Below are 20,531 nucleotides of genomic sequence, written 5' to 3'. Positions count from 1 at the left end.
CTATGAACTGGCTAGGGAGAGCATTTATATTGCCTCTTCACATGCCAGAAGACTACATCTCAGAGAAGTGAGGTGACTTGCTCAAGACTAAACAGCCAACATTTGGCCATTCCAGGAGTCAAACCCAGATCTTCTGACTTAAGATTCCTGGCTCTTTCTAACAATTTTAATTCCCAAAACCTCCGCTGAGAGTGCACTGAAAACTGCAACACTGCCCATATTTTCAACCACTTATTGATTGACACCCATGGTATCTCTGGAGACACCTTGGTTTCTATGATGTATCATTTGCAGGGTGTGGGGCAAGGGTGGACATTCTCAGTGCCATACTCTAGATTATCTTTTGTTATTTCTGCATGTATTATATTAGTTTTATGCTGCCTTGGACAGTTAACGGCACTCGGGAGACACTGGAACTAATGGTACGGTTCTGGAAGGAGTAAGATGGGTAGGGTTCTCTTTTCCATTTAGCCGTTTAACTTTTGAACAGGAATCGCCAGTGCATCGGTAAGAGGGTGGGGCTGGAGCATTACCCTCCCTTCCTTAGGCCGCCAGCTTGTTTACTCCTCACAGTAGATAACCCTTTATAATGGGCCTGGATGGACTTTGCTGTCTTGGATTCGGGACCATTTTGTGACTGAAACAGCAGACAAGGATTTTATTTTTAAATGATAATCCTTTTAGGGGCTCCTGAGTTGGCTCAGTTGGTTGAGCATCTGACTCTTGATTTTGGCTCAGGTCAGGATCTCAGGGTCATGAGACTGAGCCCTGCATAGGGCTTTGCACTCAGCGGGGAGTCTCAGATTCTCTCTCTCCCTCTCCAATCCACCTGACATACGTTCGTGCTCCCCCTCTGAAATAAATGTATCAATCTTAAAAAAAAATGATAAGTGGAATGAAAAGTACACCTTTTAAATGATAATTTAACGCTGAATTAACTTCCATTTCATTGACAGCTTTTTTTTTTTTGAAACATTTTATTTATTTATTCTTGAGAGACGGGGTTGGGGGGAGAGTGAGAGAGAGACAGAGACAGAGACAGAGACATAGGCAGAAGAAGCAGGTTCCATACAAGGAGCATGATGTGGGACTGCATCCCGCGGCTCCAGGATCAAGCCCTGAGCCAAAGGCAGAAGCTTAACCGCTGAGCCACCCAGGTGTCCCTCACTGACAGCTTTTTAATAATAGGAATAAATGATATGCTTCACAGGATGGTTGGAGCGAAGTGCAGAATAAATAGACAGAACCTCATGATTTCAATGAAAATACTGCAATGGTCTCAGCAAATTGACCTTAGAGTTGAATTTGTAATTCATATGATCTTAATTTGTTATTCACAAAGCCTTTCTCCTTGCATAAAATACACAGGGACCAGGAAAGTTTCGTAGAGCTCCGTGATGGCTCCAAAGCACTTTCCTGATTATCATGCAAACAACAACAGGAGATTCAAGAGGGCATATTCAGTCCAACTCAGTGAATCTCATTGGCATCTTTGTGTCTGGTGCTGTGCTACTGACTGTAAGGAATTCAAGGATGTAGCCACTTGAGGGGAAGGCATATATTTCATCACAACCACACATTTGTGGTGGCCCTTTATACAGCCAGCACTGTTCCAAGCACCATCGTACTTAGAGAGGAAACCGAGAGGGTTTATGGGTTCCCTCTTTTTTTTTTTTTAAGATTTATGCATTTATTTGAGAGAGAGAGAGAGAGAGAGAGAGCGCAAAGGGAGGGGCAGGGAGAGGGGCAGAGTGAGAAGGAGAGCAAGAATCCCAAGCAGACTCCCTGCTGAGTGCAGAGCCCAACGTGGAGCTGGATCTCAGGACCCTGAGATCATGACCTGAGCCGAAATCATGTGCCAGACGCTCAAGTGACTGAGCCACTCAGGTGACTCTAAAGTGTTCACTCTTTAGTGAACTTTGGTGAGCTTAGAATCTAGTTGGGAGTAATAGTGAGACAGAAAGCCTTACACGTTTGGGAAGAAGTAGAGTAGCCATTAACCATTGGGTTGTAAGTGCAACTAGGTTTCCAAGAAGAGGGAGATTGAGGTCGACTGGTACCTTTGGAAAGGGAGCCGGAAGGGATTGCAAAACTGAGACTCGGAAGGCAGATAGGATTTATACAGACAGAGGAGAGGAGAGAAGGTATTTCTAGGAGAATGAGAAAAAAGTGAGCATGGGCACAGAGACAGGAATGAGCATGGCAAATAGGGGAAGCATCAAGAAGAGCTCCCAGGACATGAAAGAAAGAATTGTTGACAGTATCATAGAACTGGCCTCATGGGGCTGTGGAGTACACAGTGGACTAAGAACCAGAGGTATTGTTCTGGTTCCGCCCTTACTACATGGGTGGCCCTAGTTAGGTCAGTTAGATGCTTTGTGCCCTGGTGCCCTGATTTACTCATGGTCATGTGAAGCTACTGACAGTAGCCTGCTGCTCTCTCATGCTCATTGTAAAAACCACAAGAGATGATGCCTGAAAAAAGTGTTTGTTTTTTTTAATAGTAAAATAAAAAAGAAGACCCCTTCTTCCATTTTGTATTATACCAGCATGGTGAAGAAATGGCTCCTGAGTCTACAGTAGGGTTTGTTTTCTAGTTGGCTGTAGGCAGAAGGTTACTGCATGTGGGGACAGGGGGGTGCTGATTAGTTGATATGAAGGCAATTTTTGCCCCTGGAGAGGGCCAGGTCTGGGAGCCCAGACACAGGGGAGACAGATCATCCATGCAAGAGATGTTTCTTGGGTTCTCTTCTGGGTTGTATGACCTCTCTGAAAGAGGTCCCTGTTCTCTGGCATCGATGAAACAAGTGACAAAACTGTACATGAAGCCCGGTGAGGTATGGTGGAAAGAGACCTGGACTTGGAATGAAATCTATTGGAGATCAGATTTGAGGGTTCATCCGTACTAAACATGTGAACTTAAGCAAGCAACTTGCTATCTCTGGGCCCCAATTCCCTCATCTGTCAAACTGAAGTAAAAAGGTAGACAGGTGTTGACCTGTCCCACTTGCTTACAGAGTGGGTCCTTGCAACGATCAAACACACATGTGAGAGGTTTCTGTAAGCTCTAAAGTGGTAGGCCAACTTGGCTTTCTATTTTTCTTATTAATAAATGAAAACTGAGTTTTCTCACCAGGAGCCATCTACTATTTTAGCCTGCTCTATCATCACTTCTGAAAGGTTATATTTTAGTAGAGCTAGCTGTACCTTACCACCGTATTAACACTGCAGTTAGGCTGAGTTCTTAGGGCTTTTATATAATTAAATCAGAACCCCAATTTAGGATGATCTTCATCACAGTGAAGATCACAGAGTCATAAACCATCCCGCGGGCGGGGGGGGGGGGGTCGGGGGATGGGGGCGGGGGGAGTCTGGATCTGCAGGTACAACACAAGGCAAATGCGCTCAGTGCTATTTTACTCCACCTGATCATTTGCTTTATGTGGGCAAGAAAACAGAGCTCAACAGTTTTCAGAATATCCCAGCTGACGAAAGGGTTTCCCACTCAGCTTCACTACTTTACAACCCTAACACTAGTTGGGATAAACCTACACTAGTTTAGCGTCCTCTGAATACTATCATTCTAGCCGTGGTAGGCTTCCCGGTCCCTCTGCAGGAAAATAAAACGAAACAAACAAACAACCCACCGTGGGCTTCGTGGATTTGGTCTTAATTTCGTGTGGTTGTCATTTTGTCTCAAGTTACACAAAATGCCTCACCCACGTATAGAGCACACAAGGAGTTGGAAGAGAACCAGGGTTTTGTGAGACTCTTTAGTGAGTTCCCTTAGAAGGCTGGGAATATCTCTAACCAAGGGAGAGATACGGAAAGTGGGTCCTCTCTTCCCTGCCACCCACTCAAACAAGCAAGAGAGTCTTCAAGAAGACCACTTCCTAGAGCTTCAAATGCATCGCCTCTCCATGAGGGACCAAGAGGTGCTGTGACCTGGCGCCTGGAGCACGAGGCAGAGGCAGAGGCAGAGGCAGAGTGCATCTGCCCCGCCCCGCCCCCATCCTCCCCTCCTCAAGCACCCTCTAGTATCCCACTGAGACGTCACCGTGGCAACCACTGTTTGGTCTGTGTCCTGTTGCCCCAGGAGACCTCAAAGGCCTTTCCAACAGTCTCAGAGTGAAGCCAGAGTGTCCTAGGCCCCGACCCACCCACGACCCTTCCAGAGCGAGGCTCTTGCCTCCAGACCGAGCCCCCCCTCTCCCGCCCCCCAATCACCAAAGACCAAATTTCCCTCAGGTTCTCAGAGAAAGGAGAGCAAGGACAGCTTCATGAGTGAGGTGGGAGAGGTCACCCTTAAGGAGGTGACCGCCTCAGTCTCCCCTCAAGCAGCGCAGAAACTCCTGGTTTCCTTGGGAGGCAGAGATCCTCCCCAGGCCCCAGTTGCAGGCAACCTCAGCGGAGATGCCATTCCCAAGAACACCGCGGCAGCAGGCGCCAAGGGAAAGGTGCCCCAAAAGGTCATCGCCAAGAGGGTTCGAGGTTCCGTCAAGTGGTTTAACGTGAAGAACGGGTACGGTTTCATCAGCAGGCATGATACCCAGGAAGATGTGTTCGTACACCAGACGGCCATCACCCGAAACAATCCTCACAAATACCAACGCAGCGTGGGCGATGGCGAAACAGTCGAGTTCGACGTGGTGCAGGGCGAGCGGGGCACCGAGGCGGCTAACGTGACCGGGCCAGCTGGTGCCCCGGTGCAGGGCAGCCGCTACGCAGCCAACCGCCCCCGCTTCCGCAGGGGCTTCTACATCCGCCGCCGCGCACCGACCCCGCGAGGTCCCAGGGGCGCTGAAGAGGACGTGGACGAAGGTGAGTCCAGTGGCGAAGGCTTCACCGAGGCCCAGGGCCAGAGGCGCCGCCTGCCTGGCGGACCACAAGACCAAAGGCTGCGGCGCTTCCCGGCCTTTCGCAAGGCCTCCGCGGTGTTCCGCCGCCCCTCAATCCTCGCTCCCACCAGCGGCCCGCGGCCCGCCCACCTGCCCGGATCCACCCCAGCCTCAAGGTCCGAGGGCGCCCCGCGGCGGGGGCCTGGCCCCAGCTACCTGCTGAGTCGCCCTAGGGGCCGAGGCACGGCTCCTGGTCCAAGACCCTCAGGGGGCATCTCTGCGGAGCTGGAGGCAGAAGACAAGGAAAGCGGGCGTGAGGGCAGCGGTCCGCAGCAGAAGCCTCCGCCGCGCTATGGATCCCGCCGCCCCAACAACCCACGCCGCCGCCCGCAGCAGGCGCCTGGTGCCCAGGGCCAGGACACCGTGGGAGCAGAAGCCAAGATCGGGAAGAGCAAGAGCAGCGGCGCTGAGGAGGAGGACGCCTTGGTCTCGGTTGTCCCCTCTGCCGCCCAGGCCGAGTAGGAAGCAACAGCCTAGCTCTCTCCCCAGGGACTCCCAGGCCTGGGCTGCAGGGGATGTCCCCTTGAGGAGATGATGGCCTTTAATGCAATGCAGTCCAAACATCCACCTTGACTGTTAAATTTGTGCTTTGAGAAAAATAAAAAATACATGCACCTTCCCCAAGGTTTGAGGATAAACTACAAGATCTATCTTTCTAAATTTCCTCTTACCATCTGTATTGGTAATTTCTGTATACACACACACACACACACACACACACACACATTCTTTTAAGAGATCTGACCAGGACCACAGCTATTATTCTGTGTCACCAGGGGAATTAAAGTACTTACAAAAATAATTTTCATTTTTAATACAAAAACAGATGATCTGATAGTGAAGATTATTTTACATTGCTGTGTGATATTACTCATCTGGGTGGTCATTTTCTCAATAAATCATTTCATATTGCTTTGATCTGTCGGTGTCTGATTTTTAAAAAATTCGCGTCAGCGCATAATGGTACTGAGATAGTCCTTTCAGTCCTGTTTCAGAACCAGTTTTAGCAAACGTCATGGCTATTGTTCTGTGTACAAGTCATGAATTTAAGACTAATTGTGGACTTATGGAAGGGAGTTGAACTTCTCAAGGGTGTGCTAAAGGATTAGAATATACACAGAGGGAAGAAGTTCCCCCATCCCATCTTCTTCCCCTGTCGTTTGAGCAATAAACCTGGAGGTTGGGCCCAAATACCCACACTTACTGCTTAGGTGTTCTAGGAGACAAAACTCAAAAAGCTGGGCAAAACACCATGACAGGGTTTTGTTTTGTTTTGTTTTTTAAAAAAGGCTCTCTGGAAGCAGAATTTGCCTCTCTTTTTTGATGGATTTGATCTAATACCATTCAAATATTGAAAAGAAAATGGGCATGAGGGACTGGAGGGTGTGGGGGAAATGGAAAGATGTTGGTCAAGGTGTAAAATCTTCCAGTTGCAAGATAAATAAGTTCTGGGGGCCTAATGTATGGCATGATGACTATAGTTAACCATAATGTGTTGTATACCTGAAATTTGCTGTGAGAGTGGAGCTTTAATGTCCCCACTATGACAACAGCAAAATGATAATTATGAGAAATGAATGATGTCTTAACCTTATTGTGGTAAACATTTCAGGACGTATGCGTCTATCAAATTATCCCATTGTACATCTTAAACTTACACAATATTAATTGTCAGTTATATCTTAATAAAGCTAGAAAAGGGGACGCCTGGGTGGCTCAGCGGTTTAGCACCTGCCTTTGGCTCAGAGTGTGATCCTGGAGTCCCAGGATTGAGTCCCGCATCGGGCTCCCTGCATGGAGCCAGCTTCTCCCTCTGCCTATGTCTCTGCCTCCTCTCTCAGACTCATGACTCATGACACATATTTTTCTTAGAAGCTGAAGAATCTCATCTTCTTGAATTGAATGTCCAGTGACATTGGAAACAACCAACAAATCTCATTATATTCTTTAGTTTCACAAAAATATTTTAAGGTATCATATACATGCCTGCCAGATCCTTGCCTCTTAGGAGTATTTTATTAGGAGTATCCAATAGTGATATTTTGTGTATCTCTATTGCCACATCAGACAATGGACTATCCCCGTCCTCTTTACTATTGCAAATAGAGTTATTAGTATTAGAGAGAACCAACGTCAGAACCCCACAACCAATTCAGAAAACTCATCCTTAAGATTCTATTCTCTAGAAACAGTTCTGGTGCCAAAATCTGCATGAGTCAGGGTTCTGAAGAGAAACAGGACCAGTAGGATGCATGAATGTGTGGGCGTGCATGCGTGTGTGTGAAAAATATGTGTCATGAGTCATGAGTCTGAACCAGAAACACCAACAGTAATCCATCATCTTCCATTATCAATGGAAGTGTCAAGAAAATGCCACTTTCTAGATGCTTTGAAATACTTAACAGATCCTCATTATGGGAGAAGGCACACAATCACAGATGCCAATTGGAATTTCATTTTCTCTTTGGCATTGGGAACTATCTGCTCTCATGCTGTTAGGACTGGTTTGAAAGTTCTGTTATTTTATTTTTGTTTTTATATTGTGTGGGGGCAGTCTGAGTATTGTGAAGAGTGAGTTTGAGGAAGGCATCATTCACATGAGTACCCTTCAACCCATCCACCTCTCCACCAGTCAGGTCCTTGTCAGGAACAGATGTGAGCAGGGAAAACTCCAGATTCCTTTGGCTGGTGTTTTACAACCTCTATTTCCCCAAAGAGATAATAAAATTCCAATTGACCAATGCACTGTCTCCTGATACTGCCACCTCACACAGCAGGGAGCAACCTGTGAACTCAGCATGTAAATACAGAAAACATTTCCCCTTGACATACCTATGCCTGTTGGTTGGCATGACAAGGCATCTAGGAGGGATCTGAGCTATCTCTCAATCATAGCAGGTTTAGTCTCACTTCACTCCCGTGGTCCCCCTCCCCGGACCATTCTCTCTTGGTGCTGTGTTTCAGTACAAATTCTTAGGCTTAGTGATTTGTGGTACACTCTGCTAATGTCCAAAGAAGTCAGCTGGTATAGTGGGAAGAGTGCACTGGACTGGGAGTCTGGAATAATAACTTCTAGCTGTATGTTAACATAAATTTACCAAATCTGAGCTCCGTTTGTGGTGATTATATATATACATATATATATATATATATATATACTATATGTATATATATATAATATATATATATGTATATTTTTAAAATTTTATTTATTTATGTGTGAGAGAGTGCTGACGAGCAGGGAGGCGGTGGGGGTAAGAGACTGGGGGTGTTAGAGTCAGGGGTTGGGGGTGGGAGTGTAGAGGAAGAGGGAGAAGCAGACTCTCTGCTGAGCAGGGAGCCTGACCTGACCTGACCTGAGGGGCTAGATCCCAGGACCTTGGGATCATGATTTGAGCAGAAGGCAGACCCTTAACTGACTGAGCCACCCAGTTGCCCCATGCTAGATTTGATTTGATTTGATTTGATTTTTAAAGATTTGACTCATTTATTCATGAGAGACACAGAGAGAGGCAGAGACATAAGCAGACGGAGAAGCTGGCTCCCCATGGGGAACCTGATGTGAGACTTGATCCCAGGACCCCGGGATCATGATCTGAGTGGAAGGCAGATGTTCAACCACTGAGCCAACCAGGTGTCCCGTGCTAGATATAATTTTAAACTAGGGTACTGAAGTAGTGATTCCTTTAGCCCAGGAGCAAGCCCTCCAGCAAGTAAGTCACCTGCATTTCCTCTGACATCCTGTGCTAGCTAATTCCACTGGAGTAATCCCTCAATTGTGTAGTCACTGCCAGTTTTGTCTTCCTCTTCACTAGACGGTGGGCTCCTTGAGAGAAGGGGCCATCTTCCTCACCATGATGTAACTCCCAGGGTCTGACAGACAGAGTGTCTGGCACAAGTGGGCACTCAAATATTTCCTGAATGAGTAATCTCTACTGTTTCTACTTGAAATGAGTGAGGATATAATATTTAGCCACATTAAATGCCTGAGTCCTTCCTCTCCAAACCCCTTATCCTAGGCTATAATGTGGTATGAAATGCCTCAACATTTAAACAGGAAAAGTATTTTTATTTTGCTATTGATAATCCAGTTTCCTCTATCTGTACAATGAAGCTCTAAAGTTCCCTGTTAGTTTCAAATGTATTAATTGCCCATTCCCCCCTCCCAACCCTGCCTCTCACCTACCCACCAATCCCACCATATATTCAAAGGAAAACCAAGATGGGGATGGCATTCCCAGGCCCAGCTTCACTATCTGATGGGGAAGGGGCTGAAGTGGGCTGAAACTCACCTGCTCAACCTTCTAGGAATACTGTACAGCCCCCCTGGATGGACTCCATCAGGAAGCACACATGGAAAATCTGGACTAGATGTTTCTCTTCAGCTCCAGTGGTATGCACGATAAAAATTGTGCCTGCTTCCATGCCCTTTTTCTTTTTAAATTTTCTTCAGATTTTTCTAGCTTTATTTATTTTACTTATTATAATGTTTTAAAGATTTTATTTATTTATTCATGAGACACACACAGAGGAGAGAGGGAGAGAGAGAGAGAGAGAAAGAGAGAGGAGGCAGAGACATAGGCAGAGGGAGAAGCTGGCTCCATGCAGGGAGCCCGATGCGGGACTCAATCCTGGGACTCCAGGATCACACTCTGAGCCAAAGGCAGGTGCTAAACCGCTGAGCCACCCAGGCGTCCCCTTTTCTAGCTTTATTAAGATATAACTGACAATTAATATTGTGTAAGTTTAAGATGTACAATGGGATAATTTGATAGACGCATACGTCCTGAAATGTTTACCACAATAAGGTTAAGACATCATTCATTTCTCATAATTATCATTTTGCTGTTGTCATAGTGGGGACATTAAAGCTCCACTCTCACAGCAAATTTCAGGTATACAACACATTATGGTTAACTATAGTCATCATGCCATACATTAGGCCCCCAGAACTTATTTATCTTGCAACTGGAAGATTTTACACCTTGACCAACATCTTTCCATTTCCCCCACACCCTCCAGTCCCTCATGCCCATTTTCTTTTCAATATTTGAATGGTATTAGATCAAATCCATCAAAAAGAGAGGCAAATTCTGCTTCCAGAGAGCCTTTTTTAAAAAACAAAACAAAACAAAACCCTGTCATGGTGTTTTGCCCAGCTTTTTGAGTTTTGTCTCCTAGAACACCTAAGCAGTAAGTGTGGGTATTTGGGCCCAACCTCCAGGTTTATTGCTCAAACGACAGGGGAAGAAGATGGGATGGGGGAACTTCTTCCCTCTGTGTATATTCTAATCCTTTAGCACACCCTTGAGAAGTTCAACTCCCTTCCATAAGTCCACAATTAGTCTTAAATTCATGACTTGTACACAGAACAATAGCCATGACGTTTGCTAAAACTGGTTCTGAAACAGGACTGAAAGGACTATCTCAGTACCATTATGCGCTGACGCGAATTTTTTAAAAATCAGACACCGACAGATCAAAGCAATATGAAATGATTTATTGAGAAAATGACCACCCAGATGAGTAATATCACACAGCAATGTAAAATAATCTTCACTATCAGATCATCTGTTTTTGTATTAAAAATGAAAATTATTTTTGTAAGTACTTTAATTCCCCTGGTGACACAGAATAATAGCTGTGGTCCTGGTCAGATCTCTTAAAAGAATGTGTGTGTGTGTGTGTGTGTGTGTGTGTATACAGAAATTACCAATACAGATGGTAAGAGGAAATTTAGAAAGATAGATCTTGTAGTTTATCCTCAAACCTTGGGGAAGGTGCATGTATTTTTTATTTTTCTCAAAGCACAAATTTAACAGTCAAGGTGGATGTTTGGACTGCATTGCATTAAAGGCCATCATCTCCTCAAGGGGACATCCCCTGCAGCCCAGGCCTGGGAGTCCCTGGGGAGAGAGCTAGGCTGTTGCTTCCTACTCGGCCTGGGCGGCAGAGGGGACAACCGAGACCAAGGCGTCCTCCTCCTCAGCGCCGCTGCTCTTGCTCTTCCCGATCTTGGCTTCTGCTCCCACGGTGTCCTGGCCCTGGGCACCAGGCGCCTGCTGCGGGCGGCGGCGTGGGTTGTTGGGGCGGCGGGATCCATAGCGCGGCGGAGGCTTCTGCTGCGGACCGCTGCCCTCACGCCCGCTTTCCTTGTCTTCTGCCTCCAGCTCCGCAGAGATGCCCCCTGAGGGTCTTGGACCAGGAGCCGTGCCTCGGCCCCTAGGGCGACTCAGCAGGTAGCTGGGGCCAGGCCCCCGCCGCGGGGCGCCCTCGGACCTTGAGGCTGGGGTGGATCCGGGCAGGTGGGCGGGCCGCGGGCCGCTGGTGGGAGCGAGGATTGAGGGGCGGCGGAACACCGCGGAGGCCTTGCGAAAGGCCGGGAAGCGCCGCAGCCTTTGGTCTTGTGGTCCGCCAGGCAGGCGGCGCCTCTGGCCCTGGGCCTCGGTGAAGCCTTCGCCACTGGACTCACCTTCGTCCACGTCCTCTTCAGCGCCCCTGGGACCTCGCGGGGTCGGTGCGCGGCGGCGGATGTAGAAGCCCCTGCGGAAGCGGGGGCGGTTGGCTGCGTAGCGGCTGCCCTGCACCGGGGCACCAGCTGGCCCGGTCACGTTAGCCGCCTCGGTGCCCCGCTCGCCCTGCACCACGTCGAACTCGACTGTTTCGCCATCGCCCACGCTGCGTTGGTATTTGTGAGGATTGTTTCGGGTGATGGCCGTCTGGTGTACGAACACATCTTCCTGGGTATCATGCCTGCTGATGAAACCGTACCCGTTCTTCACGTTAAACCACTTGACGGAACCTCGAACCCTCTTGGCGATGACCTTTTGGGGCACCTTTCCCTTGGCGCCTGCTGCCGCGGTGTTCTTGGGAATGGCATCTCCGCTGAGGTTGCCTGCAACTGGGGCCTGGGGAGGATCTCTGCCTCCCAAGGAAACCAGGAGTTTCTGCGCTGCTTGAGGGGAGACTGAGGCGGTCACCTCCTTAAGGGTGACCTCTCCCACCTCACTCATGAAGCTGTCCTTGCTCTCCTTTCTCTGAGAACCTGAGGGAAATTTGGTCTTTGGTGATTGGGGGGCGGGAGAGGGGGGGCTCGGTCTGGAGGCAAGAGCCTCGCTCTGGAAGGGTCGTGGGTGGGTCGGGGCCTAGGACACTCTGGCTTCACTCTGAGACTGTTGGAAAGGCCTTTGAGGTCTCCTGGGGCAACAGGACACAGACCAAACAGTGGTTGCCACGGTGACGTCTCAGTGGGATACTAGAGGGTGCTTGAGGAGGGGAGGATGGGGGCGGGGCGGGGCAGATGCACTCTGCCTCTGCCTCTGCCTCTGCCTCGTGCTCCAGGCGCCAGGTCACAGCACCTCTTGGTCCCTCATGGAGAGGCGATGCATTTGAAGCTCTAGGAAGTGGTCTTCTTGAAGACTCTCTTGCTTGTTTGAGTGGGTGGCAGGGAAGAGAGGACCCACTTTCCGTATCTCTCCCTTGGTTAGAGATATTCCCAGCCTTCTAAGGGAACTCACTAAAGAGTCTCACAAAACCCTGGTTCTCTTCCAACTCCTTGTGTGCTCTATACGTGGGTGAGGCATTTTGTGTAACTTGAGACAAAATGACAACCACACGAAATTAAGACCAAATCCACGAAGCCCACGGTGGGTTGTTTGTTTGTTTCGTTTTATTTTCCTGCAGAGGGACCGGGAAGCCTACCACGGCTAGAATGATAGTATTCAGAGGACGCTAAACTAGTGTAGGTTTATCCCAACTAGTGTTAGGGTTGTAAAGTAGTGAAGCTGAGTGGGAAACCCTTTCGTCAGCTGGGATATTCTGAAAACTGTTGAGCTCTGTTTTCTTGCCCACATAAAGCAAATGATCAGGTGGAGTAAAATAGCACTGAGCGCATTTGCCTTGTGTTGTACCTGCAGATCCAGACTCCCCCCGCCCCCATCCCCCGACCCCCCCCCCCCCGCCCGCGGGATGGTTTATGACTCTGTGATCTTCACTGTGATGAAGATCATCCTAAATTGGGGTTCTGATTTAATTATATAAAAGCCCTAAGAACTCAGCCTAACTGCAGTGTTAATACGGTGGTAAGGTACAGCTAGCTCTACTAAAATATAACCTTTCAGAAGTGATGATAGAGCAGGCTAAAATAGTAGATGGCTCCTGGTGAGAAAACTCAGTTTTCATTTATTAATAAGAAAAATAGAAAGCCAAGTTGGCCCTACCACTTTAGAGCTTACAGAAACCTCTCACATGTGTGTTTGATCGTTGCAAGGACCCACTCTGTAAGCAAGTGGGACAGGTCAACACCTGTCTACCTTTTTACTTCAGTTTGACAGATGAGGGAATTGGGGCCCAGAGATAGCAAGTTGCTTGCTTAAGTTCACATGTTTAGTACGGATGAACCCTCAAATCTGATCTCCAATAGATTTCATTCCAAGTCCAGGTCTCTTTCCACCATACCTCACCGGGCTTCATGTACAGTTTTGTCACTTGTTTCATCGATGCCAGAGAACAGGGACCTCTTTCAGAGAGGTCATACAACCCAGAAGAGAACCCAAGAAACATCTCTTGCATGGATGATCTGTCTCCCCTGTGTCTGGGCTCCCAGACCTGGCCCTCTCCAGGGGCAAAAATTGCCTTCATATCAACTAATCAGCACCCCCCTGTCCCCACATGCAGTAACCTTCTGCCTACAGCCAACTAGAAAACAAACCCTACTGTAGACTCAGGAGCCATTTCTTCACCATGCTGGTATAATACAAAATGGAAGAAGGGGTCTTCTTTTTTATTTTACTATTAAAAAAAACAAACACTTTTTCAGGCATCATCTCTTGTGGTTTTTACAATGAGCATGAGAGAGCAGCAGGCTACTGTCAGTAGCTTCACATGACCATGAGTAAATCAGGGCACCAGGGCACAAAGCATCTAACTGACCTAACTAGGGCCACCCATGTAGTAAGGGCGGAACCAGAACAATACCTCTGGTTCTTAGTCCACTGTGTACTCCACAGCCCCATGAGGCCAGTTCTATGATACTGTCAACAATTCTTTCTTTCATGTCCTGGGAGCTCTTCTTGATGCTTCCCCTATTTGCCATGCTCATTCCTGTCTCTGTGCCCATGCTCACTTTTTTTCTCATTCTCCTAGAAATACCTTCTCTCCTCTCCTCTGTCTGTATAAATCCTATCTGCCTTCCGAGTCTCAGTTTTGCAATCCCTTCCGGCTCCCTTTCCAAAGGTACCAGTCGACCTCAATCTCCCTCTTCTTGGAAACCTAGTTGCACTTACAACCCAATGGTTAATGGCTACTCTACTTCTTCCCAAACGTGTAAGGCTTTCTGTCTCACTATTACTCCCAACTAGATTCTAAGCTCACCAAAGTTCACTAAAGAGTGAACACTTTAGAGTCACCTGAGTGGCTCAGTCACTTGAGCGTCTGGCACATGATTTCGGCTCAGGTCATGATCTCAGGGTCCTGAGATCCAGCTCCACGTTGGGCTCTGCACTCAGCAGGGAGTCTGCTTGGGATTCTTGCTCTCCTTCTCACTCTGCCCCTCTCCCTGCCCCTCCCTTTGCGCTCTCTCTCTCTCTCTCTCTCTCTCAAATAAATGCATAAATCTTAAAAAAAAAAAAAGAGGGAACCCATAAACCCTCTCGGTTTCCTCTCTAAGTACGATGGTGCTTGGAACAGTGCTGGCTGTATAAAGGGCCACCACAAATGTGTGGTTGTGATGAAATATATGCCTTCCCCTCAAGTGGCTACATCCTTGAATTCCTTACAGTCAGTAGCACAGCACCAGACACAAAGATGCCAATGAGATTCACTGAGTTGGACTGAATATGCCCTCTTGAATCTCCTGTTGTTGTTTGCATGATAATCAGGAAAGTGCTTTGGAGCCATCACGGAGCTCTACGAAACTTTCCTGGTCCCTGTGTATTTTATGCAAGGAGAAAGGCTTTGTGAATAACAAATTAAGATCATATGAATTACAAATTCAACTCTAAGGTCAATTTGCTGAGACCATTGCAGTATTTTCATTGAAATCATGAGGTTCTGTCTATTTATTCTGCACTTCGCTCCAACCATCCTGTGAAGCATATCATTTATTCCTATTATTAAAAAGCTGTCAGTGAGGGACACCTGGGTGGCTCAGCGGTTAAGCTTCTGCCTTTGGCTCAGGGCTTGATCCTGGAGCCGCGGGATGCAGTCCCACATCATGCTCCTTGTATGGAACCTGCTTCTTCTGCCTATGTCTCTGTCTCTGTCTCTGTCTCTCTCTCACTCTCCCCCCAACCCCGTCTCTCAAGAATAAATAAATAAAATGTTTCAAAAAAAAAAAAGCTTGTCAATGAAATGGAAGTTAATTCAGCGTTAAATTATCATTTAAAAGGTGTACTTTTCATTCCACTTATCATTTTTTTTTAAGATTGATACATTTATTTCAGAGGGGGAGCACGAACGTATGTCAGGTGGATTGGAGAGGGAGAGAGAGAATCTGAGACTCCCCGCTGAGTGCAAAGCCCTATGCAGGGCTCAGTCTCATGACCCTGAGATCCTGACCTGAGCCAAAATCAAGAGTCAGATGCTCAACCAACTGAGCCAACTCAGGAGCCCCTAAAAGGATTATCATTTAAAAATAAATCCTTGTCTGCTGTTTCAGTCACAAAATGGTCCCGAATCCAAGACAGCAAAGTCCATCCAGGCCCATTATAAAGGGTTATCTACTGTGAGGAGTAAACAAGCTGGCGGCCTAAGGAAGGGAGGGTAATGCTCCAGCCCCACCCTCTTACCGATGCACTGGCGATTCCTGTTCAAAAGTTAAACGGCTAAATGGAAAAGAGAACCCTACCCATCTTACTCCTTCCAGAACCGTACCATTAGTTCCAGTGTCTCCCGAGTGCCGTTAACTGTCCAAGGCAGCATAAAACTAATATAATACATGCAGAAATAACAAAAGATAATCTAGAGTATGGCACTGAGAATGTCCACCCTTGCCCCACACCCTGCAAATGATACATCATAGAAACCAAGGTGTCTCCAGAGATACCATGGGTGTCAATCAATAAGTGGTTGAAAATATGGGCAGTGTTGCAGTTTTCAGTGCACTCTCAGCGGAGGTTTTGGGAATTAAAAATTGTTAGAAAGAGCCAGGAATCTTAAGTCAGAAGATCTGGGTTTGACTCCTGGAATGGCCAAATGTTGGCTGTTTAGTCTTGAGCAAGTCACCTCACTTCTCTGAGATGTAGTCTTCTGGCATGTGAAGAGGCAATATAAATGCTCTCCCTAGCCAGTTCATAGGGTGTAGTGGCAATTACATAGAATACTTTATGTGAAAAAAAAAATATGTGTAAGCCAAAAGCTATGAACATTTTGCCGTGAAATACTCTATGTTTTACAAAGAGAGGAAGAGAGAGTGAAAGAAGCACAGAAACAGTAAAGCATAATGGTTAATTTTATGTGTCAATGTGACTGTGCCACAGTGCCTAGATATGTGGTCAAATATTATTATGGGGGCGCCTGGATGGCTCAGTTGGTTAAGCGTCTGACTTTTGGTTTCAGCTCAGGTCATGATCTCAGGGTTGTAAGATCAAGCCCCCATGGAGTCGGGCTCCATGCTGGATGTGGGGCCTGCTTAAGATTATCCCTCTCTTTCTGCCCCTCCCCCTCCCAATGTCAGCCTGTCTGTCTGTCCCTCTCTCCCCCCCCCCTTTATTCTCTTAAAAAAACACATTATTGTCGATGATTCTGTAGTAGAGTGTTTTTGGATGAGAATAAATTTTAAGTCTGTGAACTTTCAGTGTAGCACATTGCCCTCTATACTGTGACTGGGCCTCATCCAAGCAAGTGAAGCCCTGAACATATCAAAAGGTTGACCTCTCTGGAGCAAGAGGGAATTCTGCAGCAGATGGCCTTTGGACCTGAGCTGCAAAGTTGGCTCTTCTGTGGGTCTCTAGTTTCTAGTCTGCCGGACAATCCTCTAGATTTTGGACTTGCCAGCCTCCATAACTGCATGAGTCAGTTCCTTGAAATAAATTTCTCTCTGTCTCTGTCTCTCTGTCTCTCTCTCCTCTCTCTCTCTCTCTGTCATTCTGTCTGTCTCTATGCCCGTGCGAGCACACACACTCCCCCCCCACACACACACACGCACACGCACACACGCCCACACATTCATGCATCCTACTGGTCCTGTTTCTCTTCAGAACCCTGACTCATGCAGATTTTGGCACCAGAACTGTTTCTAGAGATAGAATCTTAAGGATGAGTTTTTCTGAATTGGTTGTGGGGTTCTGCCGTTGGCTCTCTAATTTGATTATATTTAGACACTAATAACTATTTGCAATAGTAAAGAGCACGCTGATAGTCCATGGTCTGATGTGGCAATAGAGATACACAAAATATCACTATTGGATACTCCTAATAAAATACTCCTAAGAGGCAAGGATCTGGAAGGCATTTATACGATACCTTAAAACATTTTTGTGAAACTAAAGAATATAATGAGATTTGTTGGTTGTTCCTAATGTCACTAGACAAGGTGGGAAAAGAAAAAGGATGAGCTCAGAGATTCGAATTCCTTGCTCAAGGACTTCATAAATGACCTGAAAATTTCTATGCCTGCCCTGAAAGTGATACCTTATCTCCTTTAGCCACAGGGTTGAGATTGCTGAAAACAAAACCCAAAATCTTGTCCTATGAGAATCTCATCCTTTGGCTGAATTACAATGGATCTTGAATTCCTAAACTCAACGTATATCTATCATTAAAGTAAAGGCATTGATTGGTAAGGAATGGGATCCTAAAGATGGGACGGTAACATGACGGGTGTGTGTGTGTGGGGGGGGGGGGCTGATGAAACTAGGAACACTCCTGAAGTCGCAGGAGTCATCTTTACTAGTAGAAGAAGCCTCTCCAACCCCAGTCTGAGGAGAGATTAACCCTGCATTGCCTGAGGAAAGTCTAATGGAACGCATAAAGCCTGAGGAAGTTTACTTGAAAGACACTCCTGATGCTCCTCAGGACCTACCCCCTACCACCTCTCTCTGCTTCTAGACCTATAACAAGACTCAAGTCCCAGCAGGCCCCTAAAGGTGAGGTAAAACGTGTAACCCATGAGAAGGTGTGCTACATGTTTCTAATTTATACAGATGTGTGTGGTAATGGATATTAAGGGTTTGGGATAATGGTGTAAGGAACATAAAGTTGAATCGGGGTGAATTTAATGACATGGGTCCACTAAGCAGAGATGCTTCATTTAATGTTGCATCATAAGGAGTTAGAAAGGGCTCTGAGACTTTGGTTGGTTAACACATGACCCAAAATATGGTCCACAGTAAGTGAACTGGAAATGAAGACCTCCCCTTGGCTTACCGCAGAAGAAAGGATTCAAAGTCTTAGGGAGATTTGAATGTTGGTGTAGATTTGTCATTTAAGATCTACTCACCCACCCTGGGAGGGTCTGCAGGGCATGCCCTTCACCACAACTGTGAGAAATACATTCTTGAGGGGAGCCCCAGCATCCTTGAAGAGCTCCATCCTTGAAGAAAGAGCACACCTTCTTGTGGGTTGCACTTTATACTTCACTTTTAGGGGCCTGCTGGGACATCACTCTTCTCTGTAGACCAGAACTTACAGTGTGAATTGCTGCTACTGAATTGGGGAACTGAAAGGCAATGGGAGTAATTGTATTCCTGGGTGGCAGGGGCTAAGTGGCATCACTCAACCTCCAAAGGTAAGGTAGACATGATTACCATAATGGACAGCAGAGTCAAAGCAGGAATCAGAATAGTTTGGCTCCCACAGACCTATGGCATTGGCCAGTTGATCATGATGCTCCTAGAAGAAAAAACATATAGGAAGCCTGCTAAATACTTACTTGATCGGTATAACCAGAAAAATCCTGGGTCAAATGAACAAAAGTCCAACTTGGAAATCAAAATAGTCACATCTCCTCAATTAATTCCTGATGTGAGCCAGTTTATAGACACAGAACCTCTTGAATGTAGGGGAGACCAAGTCCCCTTGAAGAAGGCCTTTTGAAGACTCAGTGGCAACACCAGCTAGGTGACAATACCTTGCAGGGTTGGGGCAAGGCTCTCCAGAAGGCTGTATATGCTCTGAGTCACCATCCAATATATGGTGCCATTTCTTCCGTAGCCAGGGTTCACAGGCCCAAGAATCAAGGGGTGTAAATGGGAGGGGGACCACGCATTGTCATGCCTAGTGACCCACTTGCACAAAGTTGGCTTCCTGTCCCCATGATCTTATGCTCCACTGGCCTGGATAGAGGTCTTAGTTCCAAAGGGAGGAACATTTCCACCAGGAGACACAATAATGATTCCATTTGATTGGAAATTAAGGCTGCCACCCAGCCACTTTGGGCTCCTCATGCCTCTCAATCAACAGGCAAAGAAGGGAATTACTGTGTTGACTGAAGTTATTGATCCTGACCACCAAGTGGAAATTGGACTGCCACTCCACAATAGGGGCATGTCTAGAATATAAGAGATCCCTTAAGGCATCCCTTAGTAATAACATGCCCTGTAATTAAACTCAGTGGAAAACTATAACAACCAAATTCAAGGAAGGACTACTAATGGCCCAGACCCTGCAGGAATGAAGGCCTGGGACACCCTGCCAGATAAAGAACCATGGCCAACTGAGGTGCTTGCTGAGGGCAAAGGAAATTTGGAATGAGTAGTAAAAGAAGGTAGTTACAAAGTTCAGCTATGGCCACGTGACCAGTTACAGAAAGAAAAACTTTAACTGTTATGAGTATTTCTTCCTTGTTTTGTTAGAAACATGTTCCTGTATTTGTATCTGTCAGTCTAATAACTTTTTCTTTATTTTTAAATTTTTTTTATTGGAGTTCAATTTGCCAACATATAGCATAACACCCAGTGCTCATCCCGCCAAGTGCCCCCCTCATTGCCCATCACCCAGTCACCCCAATCCCCCACCCACCTCCCCTTCCACTACCCCTTGTTCATTTTCCAGAGTTAGGTGTCTCTCATGTTTTGTCACCCTCACTGATATTTTCTCTCCTTTCCCTTTATTCCCTTTCACTAATTTTTATATTCCCCAAATGAATGAGACCATATAATGTTTGTCCTTTTCCAATTGACTTATTTCACTCAGCATAATACCCTCTTCCCTCTGTCATCCCCTTATCTAGTAACATAAGATATATTGAATGGATACATAATTTAAGCATTGTCAAATCTGTGTCATAGAGAGAGTAAACTCAATTAAAGTCACTCAAGGACTTGCATCCTCTTGTGGTGAAAGGGTGTTTGTACATGATAATTGTATCATGATACAATGATAATTGTATCATGATAGGTAGAAGTATGACCTTGTTATTGTCCTTATGTGAAGATTAAGTACAGTTTAAGGGGATGCATATGGGTAACAAGATGACTAGGGGTGGATTTGTGATGATTAATTTTATGTGCCAACTTGGCTGGGCTTTTGGCCCCATATATGTGGTCAAACTTTGTTTTGGATATTTCTAAGAGGGTATTTTGGGTGAGATTTAATGTTTAAATAGGTGAACTTTGAGTAAATCAGATTGTCCCCCTTAATACATGTGGGCATCATGTAATTAGCTGAAGGCCTGAACAGACCTCCCCCTGATCA

The 20,531-nt window shown here is 46.5% G+C and overlaps 2 protein-coding genes across 2 annotated transcripts; one reads left to right on the top strand and one right to left on the bottom strand.

The window, feature by feature from the left end:
* Positions 1 to 2,175: 2,175 nt before the first annotated feature.
* On the top strand, positions 2,176 to 5,360 carry LOC112642499 (Y-box-binding protein 3-like). The gene is made up of 2 exons (XM_035712301.1): positions 2,176 to 2,317; positions 4,249 to 5,360. Exons 1-2 carry the CDS (start codon positions 2,176 to 2,178, stop codon positions 5,358 to 5,360), a joined length of 1,254 nt encoding a protein of 417 aa, XP_035568194.1.
* A 5,017-nt stretch (positions 5,361 to 10,377) lies between these two features.
* LOC112642510 (Y-box-binding protein 3-like) lies at positions 10,378 to 12,096 on the bottom strand. The gene has a single exon (XM_035711837.2). The coding sequence runs from the start codon at positions 11,909 to 11,911 to the stop codon at positions 10,832 to 10,834; it is 1,080 nt and encodes a 359-aa protein (XP_035567730.1). The 5' UTR covers positions 11,912 to 12,096; the 3' UTR covers positions 10,378 to 10,831.
* Between the last annotated feature and the right edge of the window lie 8,435 nt (positions 12,097 to 20,531).

The sequence above is a fragment of the Canis lupus genome, chromosome X, assembly GCF_003254725.2.
Source record: "Canis lupus dingo isolate Sandy chromosome X, ASM325472v2, whole genome shotgun sequence".
Taxonomy (NCBI): Eukaryota; Metazoa; Chordata; class Mammalia; order Carnivora; family Canidae; genus Canis; species Canis lupus.
Note: the sequence above shows the minus strand (reverse complement) of the source record. Positions and strands in the feature narration are given on the sequence as shown.